Below are 24,272 nucleotides of genomic sequence, written 5' to 3'. Positions count from 1 at the left end.
CTCAATGCGCTTTACAAAGCGTCCCTAACCAGCACCGTGAAACATGTCGAACGAGACACGACGCCTGTTAGGCGATATTACAATTTTTTTCCGAAAGAGACAACGCTGTTAACAACCAGGTACTCATTTTACAACCTGACTAAGTTTGATGAGAGATTGTGGGTAAAGAGCCTTTTTCCAATGAATCAACTATGCGCCGAGCGAGGCTCGAACTCAGGACCTTCCTGTCCGAAAGCGAGTATCATACCACAAGACCACATAGCCGCATAAAGTCACGGGGTTGAGAGTTTTTGTCAAAAACTGGGTCATTTTAATTAATTTAAAATTGGATTCAATCGTCTGATGCCACGTCGCCCAGCAACAGCGGCCATCGTGGTTCTAAACAAAGAAAATCGGTACTTTTTATTCTTCATGCTGTCTAGAACTTTTCATATGTCTTGTGAATATGTAAAAGTCAAAACATGATCAGATTTATGTTTTTTTTTCTCTTCTGGATACGCTTTTCTGCTCGTCGGAGAAATATTTCATAAGGGCGTTAGCCATTGTTCCGATAGTTTAGAGACAGTTACTAAGTTACCATGCGTCATAACGAGGGAAGTGACGTTACGACTGGTGAAGCGTTGTAAGACGAGTCGAGTCATCTAGTCAGAATTTTTTTAAAGGTGTTTTTTTCTCAGTGATACAAAAACTGCGGCTATGTGGTCAAGTGGTATGACACTCGCTTTCGGATCGGAGGGTCTTGAGCTCGAGCCTCGCTCGACGCATAGTTAAGTCCTTGGAAAAGACTCTTTACTAACATTCTCTCACCGCACTCAGGTGTAAAATAAGTACCTGGACGTTGACCGCGTTGTCTCTGTCGGGAAAATAATTGGAGCCGAATTTTTCCCCGGTTTCTATAGCGTGAAACAGACAATAGCAATTGCTTGCTATCCTTTGGATAGGATGTTAGTCTATGCAACACACTTTCCGCAAATCTAAAATACCCAGTGACCCATTCAATGCTCGATAGACGAGGGGTGGGGGGTTAGACAAAAATTCTCGACTGCACCCGGGGTCGATCCTGGTCCCTTTTGCGTGTGGAGCGAGTGCTTTACGAAACTGGACGTGATATACTGATGTTTTTATTTTTTTTGTTATTTGCCGGAAAAGGGTTTTGAGTCCGAAGCGCTCCTGGTTTGGTGTTTTTTGTTTAAATTTGAAAGTGTTTTATTCATTTTTGTTCATTAGTATTTATTTTCAGAGTGTGGCGGAATACGCTTCAACAGTCATGATTGGATTCAATAGTCTGATGTCACGTCGCCCATCAACGGCGGCCATCGTGGATCTCAACAAAGAAAATCTGTACTTTTTATTCTTCATGCTGGCTCGAACTTTTCATATGTCTTGTGATCAGAATGTGTAAAAGTCAAAACATGATCAGATTGATAATGTTTTTTTTTCCCTCTGGATACGCTTTTATGCTCGTCGGAGAAATATTTCATAAGGGCGTCCGCCATTGTTCCGATAGTTTGGATCCAGTTACTAAGTTACCACGCGTATTTACGAGTGAAGTGACGTTACGACTGTTGAAGTGTATTGTTAACATCAGGTTCATACTCCCCCCCCCCTCCTCCCTCAATTGTAATTTGCGTTTAGATAACATATTCACAACTCCGCCAGTCGGATATAACGTACCAACACAGAAAACTGTGTCTTACTTTGAACGTTGATGATAGCCTGACTGATATATATATATATATATATATATATATATATATATATATATATATATATATATATATATTTATTTATTTATTTATATATAACGAAGTTGACATCACTCAGGTCTTTGTTATTGTTTTTTGCCATCCATCTTTAAGAGAAGTTCTCACTAATCTGTATTAACCAGACCATCAATCTTCAAGGTTACACATAGTTTTTTGTGTTGGTCCGTTATATTTCCGGATGGCAATGTTATGAGCTTTTTTTTTTGGCTGAGCACAAAGTCAGAGTGAGAAATAATCACCAAAACTGTCGAAAAACGATAACAACGAGCCGAGTTAATGACAGAATTTACAGAGAAGTGGTAAGACATGGAATGAGATAAGAGAGTTAGCTCAGGATAGAGAAGGATGGAAACTGTTTGTCTGTGGCCTATACCCTGACCCAGGGTGAAAAAGGCAATGATGATGATGATGATGATGAGTGACGTCAATCACGTTCCTTCTATACGAATTTGAAACTTTTCGTAGATAGGCATTTTGATCTCATTCCAATGAATTTAATTTGTGTTTTTTTTCTCCATGTCATTTTTCCTTTTGGGAAATGTATGTCGTGCTGTGTGTAGGATGAAATAAGATTGTGATTAATTCTAATGGACACGGTAATAACATAGCAAAGCTAACGGCGTTATGTTGATGTTGTCATTTCATTGAAAAACATAAACATATAAAGTGATCTAGTCAAGTTAATAAAAGAAATTGCTTTAAACTTTCAATCAAACGATCATGCGCCTACGCCAAACGCTTATAGGATTGGATTAGAAATCCAATAACAAAGATGAATAGAATTTCCGATTTTTATTTTGTACGTACGTTTTTTTAGCTGTTGCGTTGGTGGTGGTGCTGCTGGTGGTGGTGGACGTGGAATAGCAATGATTAGTTCTCACGAAAATAATATATATACGGATTATTGTAATACTCTGTTGTTTGGCGTTTCTCAATACAATCTGAAACGTCTTCAGATTGTCCAAAACAGCGCTGCCAGACTAGTATTCATGAAGCGTAGGTGCGACTCTGCCGGACCTTTACTTCATGACCTGCATTGGCTGCCTGTTGAGAAAAGGATTAAATTCAAAGCTTGTGTTTTAGTGTATCGTTGTCTTGAAGGTACTGCCCCTTCCTACCTTTCGGAACTAATTGAAAGATATTCAAAACCCCGCCCCTTACGTTCGTCCAGTGATTCCACAAAACTAGTTGTCCCTCGAACTCGGAAAAATGCTGGAATGAGATCCTTTTCTCATTTAGGACCCTCTATTTGGAACGCCTTACGCAGAGCATTCGTGAAAAAGAATCTTTGTCTATTTTTAAACGTTCGCTTCAAACATATCTGTTTCGATTGTAGTAGATGGTATGAGAAGCAAGATAGGTTTGGTTTGTGTTGTGTGTTGTGTTGTGTGTGTGTGTGTGTGTGTGTGTGTGTGTGCTTGTGTGTGTAAATGATTATGTTTTCAGCCTAAGTAATTTGTAATTTAAGCGCTTAGAGTCTGGTGTCTCGAAGTTATAGCGCTATATAAGTTTTCAGCATTATCATTATTATTACATCAGACTTTAAACGTTAAAGGTTACACGCAGTTTTGTGTGTTGGTATGTTCAATCGAGCTGGCGGATGTTGTGAGTATTTTAACTAAACGTGTAGCATAACTTGTGACGTAATTCTTTGGACAGTGTCAGGCTTCTATGAGTTTACAAAGATTACGGTATGACTTACAGATAGAATGAAGTTGGCGTCACACGGGTCTTTGTTATTGTTTTTTTTCCATCCGCGTTGATGAGTAATTCTCCCAAACTGTATTAACCAGACTATAACCGTTAAAGGCTGCACATCGTTTTGTGTGTTGGTCTGTTATACTTCCGGATGACCATATTGTGAGCTTCTTAGCCAAGCGCATACTTTCTATACCTGCTGTTCAAGTTCAAGTTCAACGTCTTGTTCTGCAAAAGTCCATCACTCAAAATTTTATTCAATTATGTGGTGACTTTCTCTATCATTGTGTCATTGGGTTGAAAGATAGTTGATAGTTGATCAAATTTGTTGTTGTTGGTAATATCTAGGATTTCTGGTGGGAGAGAGGGTTCCATTCCTTGATGGTTCTTGGGAAGAAACTATTTTTATACGTGTTGGTTCTGTCTGTGAACTTACTGCTATGATAATTTGTTATGAATGTACAGTGTTGTTTTGTGAAATATTGTGGTAGAGTTAGTGCTGGTTACACATAGTTTTGTGTGTTGGTCCGTTACATATCCGAATGGCCATTTGTGAGCTTCTTAGCCAAGCGCATACTATCTATAATTTTGTTGGAGACAGTTTAGTGTGTTCCCCTCATTGGGATACTGTGCTTGAATCTGGATGAGGCTCTTAGGTGATCTCAAACTAAGCACACGGATATTGTGTTCTTGGATTCCACATCTGTTCCCTTTTTTAACAAATTCCCCTTTGTCTTACCTTTTATTGGATGCTTTAATTGCACTTTTATATTTTTTAAAAACTATCCCAATTTACTCTTATTTATTGGTGCTGACATGACCTAAATCTGTCGCAAGTGGCATAAAACCGACGTGCACCTATTTGCAGGTCTGATAACCCAATTCCTTATGGGCACATTGTTGTTCTGGAAATCTCCAAAAAAAAAAAATAAAAAAATGACGCAACATATTATCCATTGAACAATGTTAAACTAGGCCCATAAGCCGGTTCGGATATCAGACCTGCGTTTATGTACACGTCGCGTAAAACCCTTAAGAAATAAAAACAAAAACATTTAATGGAACAAAAAATGACGGGAGAAGTCTCGTATTTCATGATTTAAAATAAAGTTTCACAGTCCGACCGGAGCCATCGTTCACTTATAGATAGTATGAAGTTGACGTCACTCAGGTCTTTGTTATTGTTTTTTTTTTGCCATCCGCGTTTATGAGTAATTCTCACTTAACTGTATTAACCAGACTAAACGTTTAAGGTTACATATAGTTTTGTGTGTTGGTCCGTTATACTTCAGGATGGCAATGTTATGAGCTTCTCAGCCAAGCACATTCTATCTATAGATATTTTGCGCTTGGCTAAGAAACTCATAACATTGCCATCCGGAAGTATAACGGACCAACACACAAAACTGTGTGTATCCATGAACGTTTATAGTAGGATTAATACTTTTCAGTGAGCATTACTCATAAACGCGGATGGCAAAAACAAAAACAAAGACCTGAGTGACGTCATCTTCGAACTATCTATAGATAGTATGCGCTTGGCTAAAAAGCTCAAAACATTGCCATCCTTACACACACAGACACACACGTACACACACACACAATCGCACAATCATTTTTACCTATAATGTTTTTTTTTCTTACCCTCTTTTTATCAATTATATAAATATTTCCTTTTCTTGTTTACCCAAAGAAGGCCAAAGGCCGAAACGTCGTTTACTTTGTGTTGTATCTTTTATAGGAGTCATTTTTGCTCCTTTTATTTTAAGTGACAGTTTTAGTCACATAATATAGATAGTATGCGCTTGGCTAAGAAGCTCACAACATTGCCATCCGGAAGTATAACGGACCTACACACAAAACTCTGAAAAACCATGAACAATGGATAATACATTTAAATGAGAATTACTCATAAACGTGGTTGGCAAAAAACAATAACAAACACCTGAGTGGCGTCAACCTCGTTCTATCTATACGTTTGAAAAGGGGCCCTTGAGATACAATGATCATTGCATTAATTCTCTTCCCATTTAGTTAATGAACAGCTCACCACATTCGTACCCTGGAGCACTTGGGATGGGAGGTGATCAATATCAGTACTCAGTACTTACAAAGACTTCAGGTCTAAGTAAGTAGAGTATTAGATAATTTTGTCGCTTATTCGATACTTGTCGATGCTAGTCAAAATTGATTAGTGTAGCCTCTATCGCATAGAATGGTCGACATTGACGTCAATCAGTTCTTTATTACTGTTTTAAGCCAGCCAATTTTATGAGAAGTCTTCAATATATTCTATCAATCAAACTATACACGTCCAAGTTTACACTGTGCGTTGGTAAGTAAAATCCGGCTGGCGGATGTTATGAGTATTTTGGCCAACCGCATAGCATCAATTGCTTCTGCTATTGATGCTGTGCGTTTCGCCAGAAAACGCACCTTTCGCCAGCCGGATATAACGGACCAACCCACAAAATCTATGTGTAACCTTGAACATTTATAGTATGATTGATACAACTTAGTGACAACTCTTCATAAAAAATGGCTGGCTAAAAACGATAAAAAAGTGCTGTGTGTTGTCAGTTTTGTTTTATCTGGGACTCCAGTGAACACTAACCACTCAAACAAGCGCCTATGATAAATAGATAGAATGAAGTTGGCGTCAATCGGGTCTTTATTATTGTCTTTTTGCCATCCACGTTTATCAGTAATTATCATCAAAATGTATTAACCAGACTAATTCAGAAAAGTGAGTGGAGCTGGCACTTATGTTGGTAACAACAAGAGATGTGTGAGTAGAAAAGTGCCAGAAGACAATAGAGAATAACAATTTTATCGCGGCGGTGATGGGTGTTTGAACCTGCGACCTTATTGGTACGACAACTCCGCCTGGCCGGTGAGAGCGTGACTCAACCGTGTGAGCCATCCACGAACCTGCATAGCAACTGCAGAATTGTATAGTCTTACAGACTATAAACCTTCGTTAGTCCGTTATACTTCCGGATGTCAATGTTGTGAGCTTCTTAGCCAAGCGCATACTATCTATAACAAAGAGATGAATGACGTCAATTTCATTCCTTCTAGATCATATGCACTCAACCGTCCCCTGTGATCTGACCGATTATGGTGCATCATACGCCACGACCTCTTCTCCCGTGAACCCCCCCCCCCCCCCCCACTCCTGCCTGTACATCCTCCGCCCCATGCTAACTCCCGCCCACCCCCCCCCCCCCCCCCCCCCCCCCCCCCCCCAATCTTCCTTCTCGCTTACTATCTGTTCTGATGGATCAATTTAGTTGATATTAGAATAATTCTCTTGGGAGTTTTTAGCAAGGGTTGAGTGCGAGTGTGGAGAGAGAGAGAGAGAGAGAGAGAGAGAGAGAGAGAGAGAGAGAGAGAGAGAGAGAGAGAGAGAGAGAGAGAGATTGATAGAGCTAGATAAATAAATAGAGAAAAGGGTAGAGAAAAACAGAGAGAGAAAGGAAAATATAGAAAAAAGCAGAGAGCAGAGAGAAAGTGAGATTGAGAGAGAGAAGTAGAGACAGAAAAGAGAGAGGAAAGGAGTGAGGGAGGTAGAGAAGGGGGGGGGGGGGGGGGGGGAGAAAGTGAGATTAAAAGGGTACAAATAAGTGAGGAATATTTTATGATTACAAAATATTTGGCAAGTTGAGTGAGTGTGTGTGGCGTATTGCACTATAATCTGTTGTTGACGATACGTTTATTGTTGTTTTGGTGTGACGGGGAGGGGATGGTAAAGGGTTGTTGGGTGGATGTGGGGGGAAGGGGGGGGGGGGGCAGGGGGGGGGTTGAGGTGATGGAACTACCAGGATATGTACAATAAAATGGTCATTAGACTAATATTGTTCTTATTAAGTAGAGCGTATTTGTTTGTTATTTTTTGGCTCATTCATGGTGTATAATATATTTCTGTATATTTTGGTACATATGATTTTGCGTGGGTGTTTGTATAACTGGCATCGATAATGAAATTTATAGAGATGGTTGTTCGGAGAAATAAATAGACAAATGGTGTATATTGATGCAATGCGTCTATGTAAAATACTCACAACATCCGTCATCCGGATGCAACGTTATGACACAAAACCACGAGCCTGCCAAAAAGTAATGGGACAATAAATCTCTTACTGAGTTTATTTCTTTTTCATGTGACGTAATATTTGGCTCAATTGAACTTACACATGTACTCTTTAAACCAAAAGTTGAAAACTGTTATTCTGTCACATTCTGACAAAATTATGGCAGTTCAAAATTGGTATCCCACGGATGTCCGTCAGCGACAGAAAGCTGTCACCGAATTTCTTGTTTTCGAAGAAGAAACCTCGAGTAACCTTTTTTATAAACGCCTTGGAATTTGTTTTTATAAAACTCAGGCATTTCGTAGAGGCAATGTGTTTAGGTGGGCTGAACGTGTATCTCGTCATTTAGAAGAAAATGAGATGCAATCCAACACCTAATCGGACAACAAGGGGAAGTGTTGCTATCGAGAGAGGCGGAAACTATGTTGAGAAGTAGTATTCTACTTGGCTAATGTCAAGCTTTAATTTGAGGTATGATTCACGGCATTGATTCAATTGTTTTAAATTAATAAGCAGAGCCCCATTGCCTTTTGACTCACCATCGAATGTGCAGCCATGAAAGTTTGTAGTCTGACTGATATCATTTGTGAGAACTAATCATGAAAATAGTTGTATAAAAAACAAATAGCTGAATGATGTAAATTAAAAAAAAATTGAGCTCTGATATACCGCAATATCCAATAAACGTGCTCATAGGTCTTGACAAGTGGTCCCTGACCAACAGTAACACGTAATATTTAGAACGGGACATGACGCCTGTTAGGTGATATTATTTCATTTTTTTCCAACAGAGACGACACAGTTAACGGACAGGTAGTCATTTTACACCTGGGAACGGTAATAGAATTTGAGCAAAGGGTCTTTTCCAAGGACTCAACTAGGCGTGGAGCGAGGCTCGAACTCAGGACCTTCCGATCCGAAAGCGAGTGGCATACCACTAGATCACATAGCTGCATTACTTCAATAAGGTGCACACAAGCTGTTACAACATTCTCAATGACAAGATCCATATTAATAGAGAAGTTGACTGGGAAATATCCAGTAAATAATTATCTCACATAGTTTTGACATCAGAGGATGAGGAAAAGCTTGTAAAAGGGCTCGTGACTTACGCACGGGCATGAGAAGGCAAATATTGTGAGCATCTTAAAAAAGGGTGAAGCGGAAGGAACCCTGTAATATAACCAAGCAGGCTTTTGAATGGAACCCGCAAGGCAAGAGGAATCGGGGTCGTCCACAACAGACTTGGAACAGAAGCCTTCACCAAGATTTGTGCGTCTCCAATCTTACCTGGAGTGAGGCAAAAGTCTGTGCCAAGGACAGAAGAAGATGGAAGAGTGCTAACTGTTTGTTTGTACAAGTGTTTTCGTAGATCAGTGTGTGTGTGTGTGTGTGTTTGTGTGGGTGGGTGGATATGTGTGTGTAGGCGCATGGGTGTGAATAGGGTAACGTGTGTGTCTGTTAGTCATTAGGCTTTTTGAAATTTAACATGAGACTTTGAATATGTTTAATTTTGAGTTTTATTTGAATTTGGTTAATCTGTCTTTTAAATTGACTGAGTTACACCGTTTATACAAGATGCTCTTGTTATTGTGCTACAATCTAAGTGCACATAATATTAGCAGGTCTGATTGTCGAAAGCAATTATGTGTGTTTTGTGTGTGTTGAATCCGTGACCTCAAGATGTCGGGGAGAGAAGGCTCTCATAAGACTAGGGTGAGAAGCGATCTTTTTGGGGGTCGTGGATATCTCATACGGTAGAGTTACGATCTCCCCGGCCAGGCGGAGTTGTCGTACCAGTAAGGTCGCTGGTTCGGCCCTCATCGCCGCCACGAAATTTTTATTCTCTTTGTCTTCTGTCACTTTCCTACTCACTTCATTTCTTATTGTTATCAACAAAAGTGCCTGGTCCACTCACTTTTCTGAAATCAATTATGGGCCTGTTTTAACATTGTTGTAATGGATGCTATTTTGCGTTGTTTTGAGCCAAAATAGTCCTTCAGAGCCATTTGGGCCCGCCCATGGAGCAGGAGTTTATCCCGGTTTCCATAGCGTGAAACGGACAATAGCAATTGCTTGTTATCCTTAAGATAGGACGCTAGACTATCGCTGTTGGTTTGAGAGTACAGCTGTATTTCAGGAACACCAAGGAGCCCATAACAGTTTTGGGTTATCTGACTTGCAAATGTGCATGATCTATATTAACTTTCCATGTGCACGAGGTCATTGGTCACATTGCAAAATGTGCTAAAAGTGACCTACATAATGAAAAGTGTTCACATATTTTGAACTATCTAACATTACGATTGGTCATTGTGTTCAGCAGCGTGTTTATATTTGTTCAGAGATGTCCAATCGTTGGAAAGCAACAAATCACGTGATTGATGACTCGGTTGGACGAAAACATGAATATAGATTGCTCCCATTAGTACCTACACATCAGCCACAATGTCTGAGGAAAAAAAAAACCCTCAGAAAAGTATTTTTTCGGTGTGTGTGCGTGTGTGAGACACGGCAAGGTCTGTCTGTACATATAGCATCAATCGTATTCCAAAGCACGTCATCTTTGACAACGATTGGAACGACATAACGACATGCCCGATGCCTGTTTTCAGTATGCGATTAATAAATAATGCATTGATGGACAAGTGGAGCAGCGTTCAGGGACATCGCTCTCAGTCAGTGCGCAACAAGAGATCAAGATAAAATTAACGGGAAGTTGTTAGATATCTAGCTTTGACACAAATTTTCTAAAGCTTTAATAGATTATCACAACGTAAATTGCTGAGAAAATAGATAAATATTCTTGTCATGATATTTGGACTTGCATTGACGGCGGTAATGAATTCAATGAAGTTTTCCTAATTGAATCCAAACCTTCAAAGGATGAAAGGAATTTCTAACATAATCTATCATGATGATGACGGCGGGCAAATGATGCTATGCGGTTAAGTTAAATACTCACAACATCCACCAGCCAGGTTAAAGATACCAACCAGCACACATAACTGTGTGTAGCCTTGAATGTTTTATATCTGATATACTTTAGTGAGAACTTATCATTAACAGGCTGTCTAAAACAATAAAAAAAAGAGTTGAGTGAGGTCAAATTCGTTCCAGGAGCTCGCCTGCATTTGGACTCAGGATTATCGGCGCTGGACGGTTTGAATCAATGGTCAACGGTTCTGTTCACTGATTAATCTTGGTTTGTTATTGGTGAAGGTGGTGGTGTAAATGCAATGTTTAAAAAAATGAGCTTTCATATTGAGCAATATCCACTTAATGTGCTCCAAGCGCTTTACAAGGGGTCCGTGGCCAACAGCAACATTTAACATGTAGGACGGGACATGACGCCTCTTAGGCGATGTTACATTTTTTTTCGAACAGAGACAACGCTGTTAAAACCAGGTACTCATTTTACACCTGAGTATGATGAGAGAATGTGAGTAAAGAGCCAGCCTTCTCCAAGAACTCAACTATGCGCCGAGCGGGGCTCAAACCCAGGACCTTCCGATCCGAAAGCGAGTGTCCTACCACTAGACCACATAGCCGCACATTGTTACAGGAGAAGAAATGAGCGATACGCGCAGTCAGTTTTGTAGTTATTGAATCAACAGAGGATATTATGACAAAGTCATGATTTGAAGAGTCATAAGCAGAGACTATCAAATAATAAGTATAAAATCAATTCCATCAAGTTTTGTTTGCATCTTTTGAATAAGTGAAAGTATAAATCAAACCAAATCAGGTGTATATAAATTTTTGATCATCAGTATATTTTTTGGTGTGATGAGGCCACATTTAGAATGTAACAAGTGATTCAAGAACCTAAATAAATAGTTGTTCCAATGGCTTTTCTTCTAGGAAGACTTTCTATTTTAGCGCCACCTGTTTTCTCGTGGAGACTGGGTTTTTCCCGTATTACAGGGCGTCATCATCACATGACAGAATTATATTGTACCTGTCAACAAGTAATTACCCAAACTAGACTCTATTATCACACACTATCTCTCGCTTTTGTGTCAATACAAATGTACATGTCCACCACAATAGCCATACTTTCAACACATTGGTCTTTCTAACTGACCCAGACTGTTTCTTGACACTTATACTAATAAAAAATAATAATAATAATAATAAATAATAATAATAATATAATAATAATAATAATAATAAATAATAATAATAATAATAATAATTAATAATAATAATAATATATAATAATAATAATAATAATAATAATAATAATAATAATAATAATAATGATAATGATGATGATGAATATATAATAGATAGGAAGAACATGATAGTTAAAACTAACTGAACAAAAGGAATAACACAGCGGCGTTATAAAAAGTTAGGTATAGATAGTTCGAAGATGACTTCACTCAGGTCTTTGTTATTGTTTTTTGCCATCCGCGTTTATGCATAATGCTCACTGAACTGTATTAACCTGACTATAAACGTTCATGGATACACACAGTATTGTGTGTTGGTCCGTTATACTTCCGGATGGCAATGTTATGAGCTTCTAACCAAGCGCATACTATCTGTAAAGCCACTCTGTTCCTCTGCCCGTATTTCTTCTGTTTTGTTTCTCATCATCTGTTAAGTAATATTATGTTAAAATTATTTTTCTGGGGTGGCTTATGAGGCTTATTGTTCTGTAGTTATTGCATTTTCTTAAATTGCCTTTTTGAGGTAGCGGTAGAATGCGGCTTTGTGGTCTAGTGGTATGACACTCGCTTTCGGATCGGAGGGTCCTGTGTTTGAGCCTCGCGCTCGGCGCATAGTTGAGTCCTTGGAAAAGGCTCTTTACTCACATTCTCTCACCGTACTCAGGTGTAAAACGAGTTCCTGGCCGTTAACAGCGTTGTCTTTGTCAGAAAAATTGTAATATTGCCTAACAGGCGTCATGTCCTGTCCTACATGTTTAATGTTGCTGTTGACCAGCGACCCCTTGTAAAGCGCTTTGAGCACATTTAGTGGATATTGCGCTATATCAAGCTCTTTTTTTTAAAGAATCAGAAATTTTGCGTTCAAATGTTTGGCATAGAGTGTTAGTTAATGATTTTCTGACATAGAGCATAATTTGTTGTTTCTTCTCCTCCTATTTATCTTTATTAGTTTCGCTGAAACGTTATCTATGCCAGGCGCTTTGCCGAGTTCAAGATGTCTGATGACATTTTCCACTTTATCTCTTAGTAAATTAGTGACCCTAAGTAATCCTAACTAATAACATCTTTCTTACTATCTAAAATAGATTACTGTAACTCGTTAATCTCGAATGTAAGCAACGATAAAATATCACGCCTGCAAAGTATCCAGAATGCGGCTGCTAAATTGATTTTAAGAAAAAAGAGAACATCCTACTCGTTGCCACTTTATTTAGTATGAGCTGCATTGGTTACCAGTTAAAGTTAGAATTGAATTCTATTGAATTGAATGAAGTGCCTTAATGACCAAGCACCAGTGTATATTACTGAATTTTTAGAAACTTGTAAGCCAACGAGGAGTCTACGCTCTGCACTAGATTCTACAAAACTAATTGTTTCAAATGAATAAATTTTATGGCGGCAGATCGTTCAGCCACGTCTGACCTTCCATCTGGAACTCTCTTCCTAATAGAATAAGAGAAGCGGAACCCTTATCAATATCTAAATCAAAGTTAAAACACCATCTCTTTGTTAAAACACATCTTGATCAGTGCATCTTCGTAATTTGACCCCAATATGAATGTTAATTTAGTTTATATTATTATATCATTATGTATATCATTTCCGTATTTGACATAGTATGTGGATGTATTATGAACCTATTTTGTATTAATGACTTTATGTTTAGTTATTACATTGTTGTATAATGATATTATGTTGATGTAGTATGTATAATATTTCATTTGTATAATGATGCCAATGTATTATTGTTTCGCGCATTGAGCATCACCCAGTGATGAAAATGCGCGTTATAAATGTCATGTATTATTATTATTATTATTATTATTATTATTATTATTATTATTATTATTATTATTATTATTTTTATTATTATTAGTATTGTTGGTGTGTCTTCAGGAGCCCGTAAGGAGTTCTGGACGATTCGTGTTTGAATCCGAGATATAAGGCCCACTTCAGTATTCTGTCCATCTCGCCTTTACATCGTCTTGTTTTATTAGAAGGACACCGTTTTTATCTCCAATAACTGTTGACTTCGCTTGTTTGTTTTTAGTGGGCATTTTGACCCTCTCCTTACCACACATAGGAAAATCGTCGCATTCGTTACGATGTCACCGACAATTTGTTAATTCTTATTTCTCTTGTACATGACAAAATTTAAAGAAATGCTTTGATTACAGCTATAAATCCTAAACACTATGTTGTAGAGCTCAATTCTTACTTTTCTGTTTGAGTAAGAAAAGTCTATTTTTGTGCTGGGTGGGTGTGAATTTTCGGGAGAAATTCTAAAAATAATTGGTAAGGAGAAAGTTAAGTGTGTTCTATGCATTTTTAGGTTCCCGCTCCTCATATCAATGTCGATGTTGGTGCACTGGTCGTTTATCTATTTTTCTTTTGCTTTGCGCATGCTTATTCTGACGTCAGCATTGGCCTGCTGGTGTATTGTTTCCTAATCTCATCGTTTTGGTGTTTATGTTTTTTTTTCAATTCTCTTCTCTTGTCACACAAATCTACGACGTCATTGGTTACCCATGCCTTGGCACAATGCTATTCTGCCTCGGAGTATTGCGCTCCAGTGTGGGGTAGAAGCAGGAACGTTGAGAAGGTAGATGTTAAACTTTGCAAGTCGATGCACATAGTGTCAGGAACTCTGGCAACAACGCCTAGAGAATGGGGCCCGATAAAGACAGCAATCCAGATCCCCCCCCCCGTCCCCCACCCCACCCGATGCCAGGAAGGTGACGATTACGAAGAGCTGGTTTAATAAGATCAAAGAAAGAGGGAATGGGGATACACCTCTCAAACGCATTATGGACGGCGCCCCCTTTTCGAGCCGAAATAAATTCCGACAGCCATATGTGGCCTTGGATTTTCTTCTTCAGATGAGAGTAGTACACCATAATTTATAGTTTCAGATTATGTATCAATACCGCTATCAATCAAATTCAAGGCTGAAAATTTGCCACCGACCTCTGCCTGAAAGATTCAATTTTTTAATTCTACATTAAAACGAAATCTGACGTTCTTTTCCGTGCGTGTGGTATTCAACTTGAGTTTAAAGATGAACAGTTCAAGGTCATAATCGCTTCTTATGCCAGTCAGCCCCAAGGTATGTTCCAGTTTTGGCTTTATTTAAAAAATGAGCTTTTAAATAGCGCAATATCCACTCAATGTGCTCAAAGCGCTTTACAAGGGGTCCCTGGCCAACAGCAACATTTAACATTTAGGACGGGATGACGCCTGTTAGGCGATATTATAATTTTTCGGACAAAGACACCGCTGTTAACGGCCAGGTACTCATTTTACACCTGAGTACGGTGAGAGAATGTAAGTAACGAGCCTTTTCCAAGGACTCAACTATGCGCCGAGCGCGAGGCTCGAACCCAGGACCTTCCGATCCGAAAGCGAGTGTCATACCACTAGACCACGTAGCCGCATTTAGCCTGGATTCGAAGCGTTGAGGTGTGAGAATGAAGTCGATTTGATTATGACTTGTACCATCAGGAGAGTGACAGATCGTTGTTCGTGACGGTTTTTGTGATCGTTGTTCGTGACGGTTTTTGTGGGTGTAATGTGTTTGTAAGAGTCATTTTGTGGGTTTTAGCAAATTCTAGAGTCTTAATCCTCTATCAGCGTAGTACCTATCACAAAGCGTCCAACAGTGCCTGCCCAGTTGGTTTATGCATCGGTTCCTATTTTTGCATTCCCCTCTACCTAAAACAAAACAAAACAAAGCCAAAAAAAACAAAACAAGAAAAACAAAACAAACAAAAATAGTTGCATGCAGCATTATCCAACGAAGTGCTTAACAAGGGGTCTCTAGCCAACAGCAACATGTAGGATGAGACATGAAGCCTTTAAGGCGATATTTCATTTTTCTCGGACATAGACAACGGTGTTAACGGTCAGGTATTTTACATCTTAGTAATGTGAGAAAGGACTCAACTATGCGCCGCTCAGTGCGTGACTCGTAATCATGACCTTCCAATCCGAAGGCGAGTGTCATAGATTTATGCAAGAAGAGATGCTCAATGAGCGTCCCTTTGCGTGCAAAACTCATGTTAAGATAGTTGAGGTGCGGCTATGCGGTCTTGTGGTATGACCAGGACATGTCAGCCTTGGGTATGACACTTCGGATCGGAAAGTCCTGGGTTCGAGTTCCGCTCTGAGCGACGCATGGTTGAATCTTTGGATAAGGCTCATTTCTCACATTCTCTCACCGTACTCATGTGTAAAATGAATACCTAGCCATTAACAGCGTTGTCTCGATCGAAAATAATTGCAATATCGTCTAATTGGCGTCATGTTTCAATTCTCTCTACATATCATGTCCTGTTGTTGGCTAGGGACACCTTGTAAAGCGTTTTGAACATGTTTAGTGGATACTGCGCTATATAAATGATCTACTTTTATTATTTTGTTTTTAAAAAAAATGTGGAAGGGCGATAAACTGCTTCTTTATTAGCGTGTAATGGCCGTGCTCTGTCGTGCACGATGTTTTATTACGGAAAAATAGCAGCGTTCACTCGAGAAATAATACTCACTGTGTATCTCGAATTTTATAATCTACTGTTCAGAATCAGATACATGCTTATAAAAAGCTCGCAATCTTATTTCCCAAGGGTACGGATACCTTAATAGCATTGTGTGCCGAGTAGCTGTTGCGATATTTCTCGTCCCAGTGACGACTAAGAGAGATTTGCCTTTGGATCTTGAAATAAGTCGGGGTTGATCGGAAGCAATTTAGAGCATGGTCTGTTGATGAGATGCGCTTCGATGTAGGTTGAGCTTAGGTCAACATTAAGCTGGAGCAAGGGTAAACACGAGATATTGTGTTAGAAATAGGGATCTGAAATAGGGATCTGCAATAGGCAAGACGTTGAATGTTATGGAAGGATAATGATGGTGATGATGATGATGTAGGTTTGATTGTGTGATTTGGAATAGAAGGATAAGATAGGAAGAAAAGATGAAGACTTTTCAATAACTTCAGTGGTCTATAGTAGATATATTTTGCTTTTACATTGCCATATTGATATACAGTGTTTATTATAATTTATTATTGAGACATTTCAGGTTTGCATAACTCTAAAGCTAAATAATATTTCATCAAACGTTTTATTTTTGATGTCGGTTGCAGAATTTATTTAAGTTTTGATTAATATATTATGTTTTAAAACTGAGCACCCTTTGGTAACTGAGTTATGGGGTCATGCAAAGAAAAATGGGATAATTTTGAAATTAATCGTAATTTGCAGTGTTTGGTTTCAATCAATGACACATTTCAGGTTTGAATAAGTCAAGGACAGCTGCAACGACATCAATTTGGTTTGGTTTTCAACATATTAATCCATATGATTTATTAATTTTCTTTTTCTGATATCTTACTTGTGATCGTGTGTTTCCAAGTTGATATCGTTAGATTGACATGTGGTCTAGTGGTAATTGACTCGCTTTCAGATCGGAAGGTCCTGGGTACGAGCCTCGCTCGGCGCATAGTTGAGTCCTTGGAAAAGACTCTTTGCTCACATTCCCTCACCGTACTCAGGTGTAAAATGAGTGCCTGGCCGTTAACATCGTTGTCTTCGTCCAAAAAATTGTAACATCGTCTAACAGGCGCCATGTCCCGTCCTACATGTTCAATGTTGCTGTTGACCAGGGACCGTTGTAAAGCGCTTTGAGCACATTTAGTGGATATTGCGCTATATAAAACAAGCTCAAAAGCTCATAGTGAAATAAACTTTCGAGAATCATGTCAGACAAAGCCAAAATAAATTACAATTTATGTCAAAATTGCCCTTTGCTACTGATGATGGCATAGCTCAGGCACCAAAGTGTGCACATTTTTAAACCTTTCATCAATCAAAACTTGAATGAATTCAGCACATATGTCAAAAACCGGTTTGATCTTAAATCTTAAATTTTAAAATCTTAAAATCTTAAATTAAATATCTCTTGAGTTAGTTTAACTTGAAATGTGTCAATGATGAAAAAAAAAATATACACACACACACACACTACAATTTGTCTTTACATTCAAAGATGTGTAAAAACTGTCTGTAAATGACACATACAAAGCTATTTGAGAATATGTAATTATAAGCATATGTATTTGTGACCCGTCATCTCAAAACTGTATTATGTCGGATGGACCAGATGCCAAAAATTATAGTCAAATTGGTCAAAACTATGAAACGTTTGCATTTAGCACAGTAAAATGTGATATTCCTTCTCTATAAAGCATATAAATTCAACTGAAACATGATATTTCTGGCTACAAATTCCATTTTCAGCATCTTGATCATCCCGACTTAATACCGTTTTAAAGGATAAGATTCAGTCTTAAATAAGATAAGATAAGACATAAAGCTAGGAAGACGAGGAAGGAAGAGGGAATGTGTTGAGAATAAGAGAATGTGAAAGAGAAACGGAACATATATAGATAGAATGAAGTTGACGTCACTAGAGTCTATGTTATTGTTTCTTGCCATCCGCGTTTATGAGTAATTCTCACTAAACTGTATTAACCAGATTATAAACGTTCATGGTTACACAGAGTTTTGTGTGTTGGTCCGTTATACTTCCGGATGGCAATGTTGTGAGCTTCTTAGCCAAGTGCATACTATCTATACTTAAACATTTAAGAACAGAATTTATAAAATTACGCCCTTCTCCTAAGGCATCCTTAGATACCGTCGCCTTGGCATTCCATGAAGGAATATAGATAATCCATCAAACAAGATGCCTGATTTCAACAGGAATCGCCCATATTGTCCAATTGAGCAAATTGGGGGGGGGGGGGGGGGGGTTAAAATCTTGCCCAATGTAAAAAAATAAAGAAAGTGCCTGAAGCCGGGCTCGAACCGTAGCCATCGTTAACTTTTATACCCCGAAACTAAAACCCTCTGGGGCTTACAATTTGACGTCATCTTTTAGCATGTGCAGCTTCCAGTGAGTTGTCGTTAGTAGAGCTCAAGGAAACAAGTAGTTCCATTGGTTGAACAATTGAATACAACTCACGTCATTTTTTAGTTAGTGTCAGGCTATAAGATAAAGATGGCTGCGCTCGAACCTGGGACCTTCCGGATCACAGTGCAATGCCTAAACCACTCGGCCACATCGCCCCTTTAAGAATAGAATACCATTTATTATTGCGGTGAAATAGTATCAACTTATGACGAGACCAAAATTTAAATATAGAATGATAACATTTATCACAGCGAAACCATGCTGCAAGATTAACATGTGGAATAGTATCAAGATTTATGATTATTATTTGTAATTCTAAATTTACTTTTCCGACTCCGACTCATCCCGACATGACACCGTTTTAAGAATGATGATGATGATGATGATGATGATGATGATAATAATAATAATAATAATAATAATAATAATAATAATATTAAAAATCATAATAATGATGATGATGATGATGATGATAACAATATTATTAATGATAATAATGATAATAATAGTAATGATACTGATAATAATAATAATAATAATAATAATAATAATAATAATAATAATAATTGAGCTATTTATATCGCGCAATATCCACTAAACGTACTCAAAGCGCTTTACTAGGGGTCCCTGGCCAACATTAACATTTAACAGGTAGGACAGGACAAGACGCCTGTTAGGCGATATTACAATTATTTGTCAGACAGAAACAAAACTGTTAACGGCCAGGTCCAAGGACTCAACTATGCGCCGAGCGAGGCGCGAACCCAGGACCTTCCGATCCGAAAGCGAGTGTCATACCACGAGACCACATAGTCGCACCGACGATGAGTCACAAATACGAACTCGAAGTGTTAAGCTATAGATAGAATGAAGTTGACGTCACTATGGTCTTTGTTATTGTTTTTTTTTGCCATCCGCGTTTATGAGTAATACTCACTAAACGGTATTATCCAGACTTAAAAGTTCATGATTACTCATAGTTTGTGTGTTGGTCCGTTATACTTCCGGATGGCAATGTTATGAACTTCTTAGCCAAGCGCATATTATCTATACAAGAAATAGTATAAATAGAATGAAGTTGACGTTACTCATGTCTTTTTTATTGCTTTTTGCCATCCGCGTTTATGAGTAATTCTCGGTAAAATGTATTAACCAGAATATAAACATTCAAGGTTATAAATAGTTTTTTGTATTGGTTCGTTATACTTCTGGTGGCAATGTTATGCGCTTCTTAGCCACTATCTATAGATAGTTCGAAGATGACGTCACCAGGTCTTTGTTATTGTTTTTTGCCATCCGCGTTTATGAGTAATGCTTACTGAACTGTATTAACCCGACTATAAACGTTCATGGATACACACAGTTTTGTGTGTTAGTCCGTTATACTTCCGGATGGCAATATTATGAGCTTCTTAGCAAAGCGCATACTATCTATAATTTATTTTCCACCATAACGAAGTGAAATTAACTCAAGCTTCACATTTGTGTTTCTTCGTCTCAAAACGGTATTATGTCGGGGTGATCCAGATGTTCAAAAATCAGATTAAAGTCAAACTCATCAAAATATGAAATTTTGATTTTTGTTGTTCTAACATACAACATTCATTCTGATAAAAAAAAAACATATAAACTCAACCCGAGACTGATATTTTTGGCGATAAATTCATTTTTTAAACACTTTAGTCATCTCGACTTAAACCCGTGGGGGGTGGGTGGTCGGTGTGGCCTAGAGGCTTCGGCTTTCTGCTCTTTACGGCATCAGCAACAGTCGTCTCGGGACACCGCTGTTGTACGAGTGGACATAGGTTACATCTTCAAGTGCACAATACGGGTGCTCGTCCCGCATCCCTGGGGAAACTGGCCTCACGGCTGGGAGTAGCTGACGCAGCAATGCGATTGTGTGCTCGGGGTGAGAGCCCATTAAAGTCTAGGGCATGCATGACTCACCGGCGTGTGGAATACGCTCTGGTGCCCAGACAGGTCTCAGGGAACTATCCCTAATAAATAGTGTGGTCACAACTGACCACGGTGTGGAGTGCCGGCTCCCATTCGACGCGTCCCCAGGTTGCGGATAGGGGAATAGCCTTTAGATATAAAGGTTAGCGACGAATTAAATAAGTAGTCGCGGAAAAATCGGCAATGGTGGTGGAGGAGAAGAAAACTCGGATACCAAACCCGGGAAGATGAATATCGTGAACCCTGGCAGGCAGTTCATCTAGAAGAAAGAAAACTTTGAAAATAAACTGACATGTGGAGTTGCGCCCCATGTATCTAAACATCAACCGAAACCCAAATCATGAAGCTACAAGCAAAACGCACCAGGGTTAAAGCCCCTGTCTATACCCATCCAGGACCTCAGGCTAGTACTAGTACTGCTCATGACGTGGCATCCCCAAACCCGCAAGGAAGGGACGTCACCGATTGCCGAAGGGTTTCAGGATTCTTAAAATGTAAAGAATACAAGCAAGTTGGAACTCTCAACACAAGAACTTTAAAGGAAGAGTACAAAAGAAAAGAAATCGCCAATATCTTCAACGAACTCAATCTCTCTATTCTTGCAATATCAGATCACAAGATTGTTCACACCAAGGAAAACGATATGGTCAAATACTGGAGGTTGGAGAACTGCACTTATATCACTACCAGCGCCTGGTGCAGCTGTAGGAGGAGTAGGAATTTTAGTGAACAAACAAACAGAGAAATCTCTGGCTGAAGTCAACTCTGTCAACATGCGGATAATGGTAGCTACTTTTAATGGAAATCCTAACACAACAGTGATATCAAACTACGCACCAGTTGAGGGAAGTATCGACTGCAAGACCCATTATAACAAACTCTCAGAAACCTGCAATAAGATTCCCAAGCACAACTTCCTAATTGAGTGTGGTGATTTAAATGCTCATATTGGTGAAAAGGACGCACCATTCACGTACCATGAAACCACCAATAGTAACGGCTCTTTTCTCCTAGAACATGCCAACGAAAGTAACCTGGCTATCACAAACACGCTGAGGAGAAAGAAGAAAGGCAAGCTATGGACATACATGTCAGACATGAATGGTAGAAAAACAGATTGACTACATCCTAGTGAATAGAAAGTGGAAGAACTCAGTCCACAATGTCGAAGCATTCAGTAGCTTCAGTAGCCTAGGAGGAGATCACCGTCTCGTATCTGCCACAATTCGCTTGAGTCTTCGAAAAAGCAAATCAACACCATCAAAAGTGAAGTATGACTGGTCCTTTCTAAAAGATTCATCTATACAGAACCAGTATACTATAGAGGTGAGGAATAGATTCACAGGACTTTGTACGGGAGAAGAAGATCCAACGGAACGATATGAGAAACTCATAAAAGCAAACCGGGACACAGCAGAGAAGCTAGTACCGAGGAGAAAAAAAAGTCACGAAAAGTTCCACCTCTAATCACCCACTGATTGTTGTGCTAGAAAAGAAGCTCAAGATGCCTTCAATCAACACCAACAAACACCAAACTCAGTAAACGAAGAAAGGTGGAGGATATCAAAACAGAATATACAAACTGTCTATAGGGATATAGAAGAACGAGAGCTAGATAGTCTCATCCAGGAAGTGGAGAAAGCCGACGAGAGAAGCAAACATGATGAAAGCTGGAAACTGATAAATAGAATAACTGGTAGGAAAGCAAGTCGACAAGGGATCCTCAGGGGTAAAACAAAAGAAGAAAGTAGACAGAAATGGTTGTCACACTTCCAAACACTTCTGGGAGAAGATCCAGTCAGAGCAACGGAAGATGACGTAGACCTAGAACCAATTCTGCAAGATATCTGTATAGACGAGAGTGACTTTACAGTGGATGAAATAAAGAAGGCCAAAAAGTCTCTCAGTAATGGAAAACAATCCGGACCCGATGACATCCCGCCTGAAGTATGGAAGTACTGTGACTTAGATGATATCCTGTTGGAGTTTACAAATGGATTACTAAACAAGAATGAAAAACCAAAACAGTGGTCGGAAATTGATCTGATTCCAGTCCCAAAGGGAGGAGACCTAAGTGATACCTCCAACTACAGGGGAATCAGCCTTGCCGCTATAGCTGCCAAACTCGCCAATAAGATGATCCTCAACAGAGTCCAGCCAGAGATAGACCCTCATCTACGTCCTTGTCAAAACGGCTTCAGACCAGGAAGATCCACGACTGCTCACCTCCTGGCATTGAGAAGGTTAAAAGAAGGAGTAAAAAGTCACAACAAGAAGGCAATCGTTCTATACGTAGACTTTAAGAAGGCCTTTGACTCGATACATCGCCCTACCATGATGAAAATCTTAAAAGCATATAGTATACCTCCTAAACTTCTCTCTGCTATTAAAAGAATGAGAACACACGGGCAAAGGTTATCTCTCCAGATGGTGAAACTGAGCTATTTGAGATCAAAGCAGGGGTGCTTCAAGGTGATACATTAGCCCCCTATCTCTTTGCAATTGTCTTGGACTATGTGATGAGAAAGACCTACGCTGACATGGAGAACGAGCTGGGCTTCACGCTGCATAGACAAAGAAGTAGGCGCAATCCAGCTATGATTGTCACGGATCTAGATTTCGCAGATGATCTGGCTCTACTGAACGAGGAGATGGACCAGGCACAAGAAGTCCTCAACAGACTTGAAACCGAGGCTGAACGAGTAGGACTATGCTGTAATGCTAAGAAGACAGTATTCCAAACCTACAACCAAAAAAGGCCAATTAGCATACAAGCAAAGAATGGAGAATGGCTGAAGGAAGTTGACAAGTACCTTGGAGGTTGGACCCAAAGCAGTTCCTCTGATATTTCTGTCAGAAAAGCATTGGCTTGGAGTGCCTGTCACAAACTCAGGAAAATCTTGAGTTCAAACCTACGGAGGGAAATGGGGAAGAGACTGTTCCTGGCAACAGTAGAGTCAGTGCTTCTATATGGAGCAGCGACATGGACTCTTACAAAAGCCCTGGAGGGGCGGCTGGATGGCTGCTGCGCCCGTGTGCTGAGGGTGGCCCCAGGTGTGAGCTGGAGGGGGCACATAACAAATGAAGAGCTCTACAATGACCTCCCCCCAGTGACCTCGAAGATCCAAAAGAGAAGACTGAGACTTGCGGGGCACTGCTGGAGACACAAGGGGGAGATTGCAAGCAGTCTTGTTCTATGGGAATCACCTGGGCGAGCCGGAGGCAGAGGCGGGCAGAATGAGACCTACATTGACTGTCTGCTAGATGACACAGGAATGGACAACACCCCGGAGCTGCGTGCGCTTGTGGAGGACAGGACGGGGTGGCGAAGACTTGTGGCTCATGTTGGGCGCCCCAAGGGGCGGCTTAAGTAAAAGTAAGTAAGTTAAACCCGTTTTGTTTGTGTCTATAAGATCAATTTCTAGCAACTAATCCATCTGGATAAAAATCCGCTTAGAGAGGGTGGGTCACATTTGAGCTTTCGAAATGTTCTTTCTCCATGTAGTGACAAATAGGGAGCAGGCACTGGTGTAAGATAAAGATCTGAAACAGCGCGTATGAAACAGTGTCGGATAAATCAGAAAGAAAAATGCAAGGAAAAAAACAAAACAAAA

General features: G+C 39.5%; 1 protein-coding gene across 1 annotated transcript; it reads left to right on the top strand.

The window, feature by feature from the left end:
* The first annotated feature begins 20,636 nt into the window (after positions 1-20,636).
* On the top strand, positions 20,637-21,415 carry LOC144957566 (uncharacterized). The gene is made up of 2 exons (XM_078888910.1): positions 20,637-20,766; positions 21,054-21,415. The coding sequence occupies exons 1-2, from the start codon at positions 20,637-20,639 to the stop codon at positions 21,413-21,415; spliced, it is 492 nt and encodes a 163-aa protein (XP_078745036.1).
* Positions 21,416-24,272: the final 2,857 nt, after the last annotated feature.

This window comes from Berghia stephanieae, chromosome 12 (genome assembly GCF_034508935.2).
Source record: "Berghia stephanieae isolate SIO BIC M18660-M18661 chromosome 12, UCSD_Bste_1.3, whole genome shotgun sequence".
Classification (NCBI taxonomy): Eukaryota; Metazoa; Mollusca; class Gastropoda; order Nudibranchia; family Aeolidiidae; genus Berghia; species Berghia stephanieae.
This window is presented reverse-complemented; position numbering and strand designations above follow the sequence as displayed.

Bases quoted from the DNA above. Each gene is read 5' to 3' on its own strand.
- LOC144957566 (XM_078888910.1), top strand. From the start codon at position 20,637: ATGCATGACTCACCGGCGTGTGGAATACGCTCTGGTGCCCAGACAGGT. The intron at 20,767-21,053 runs GTTGCGGATAGG...ATACCCATCCAG, and splicing joins CCCATTCGACGCGTCCCCAG to GACCTCAGGCTAGTACTAGT.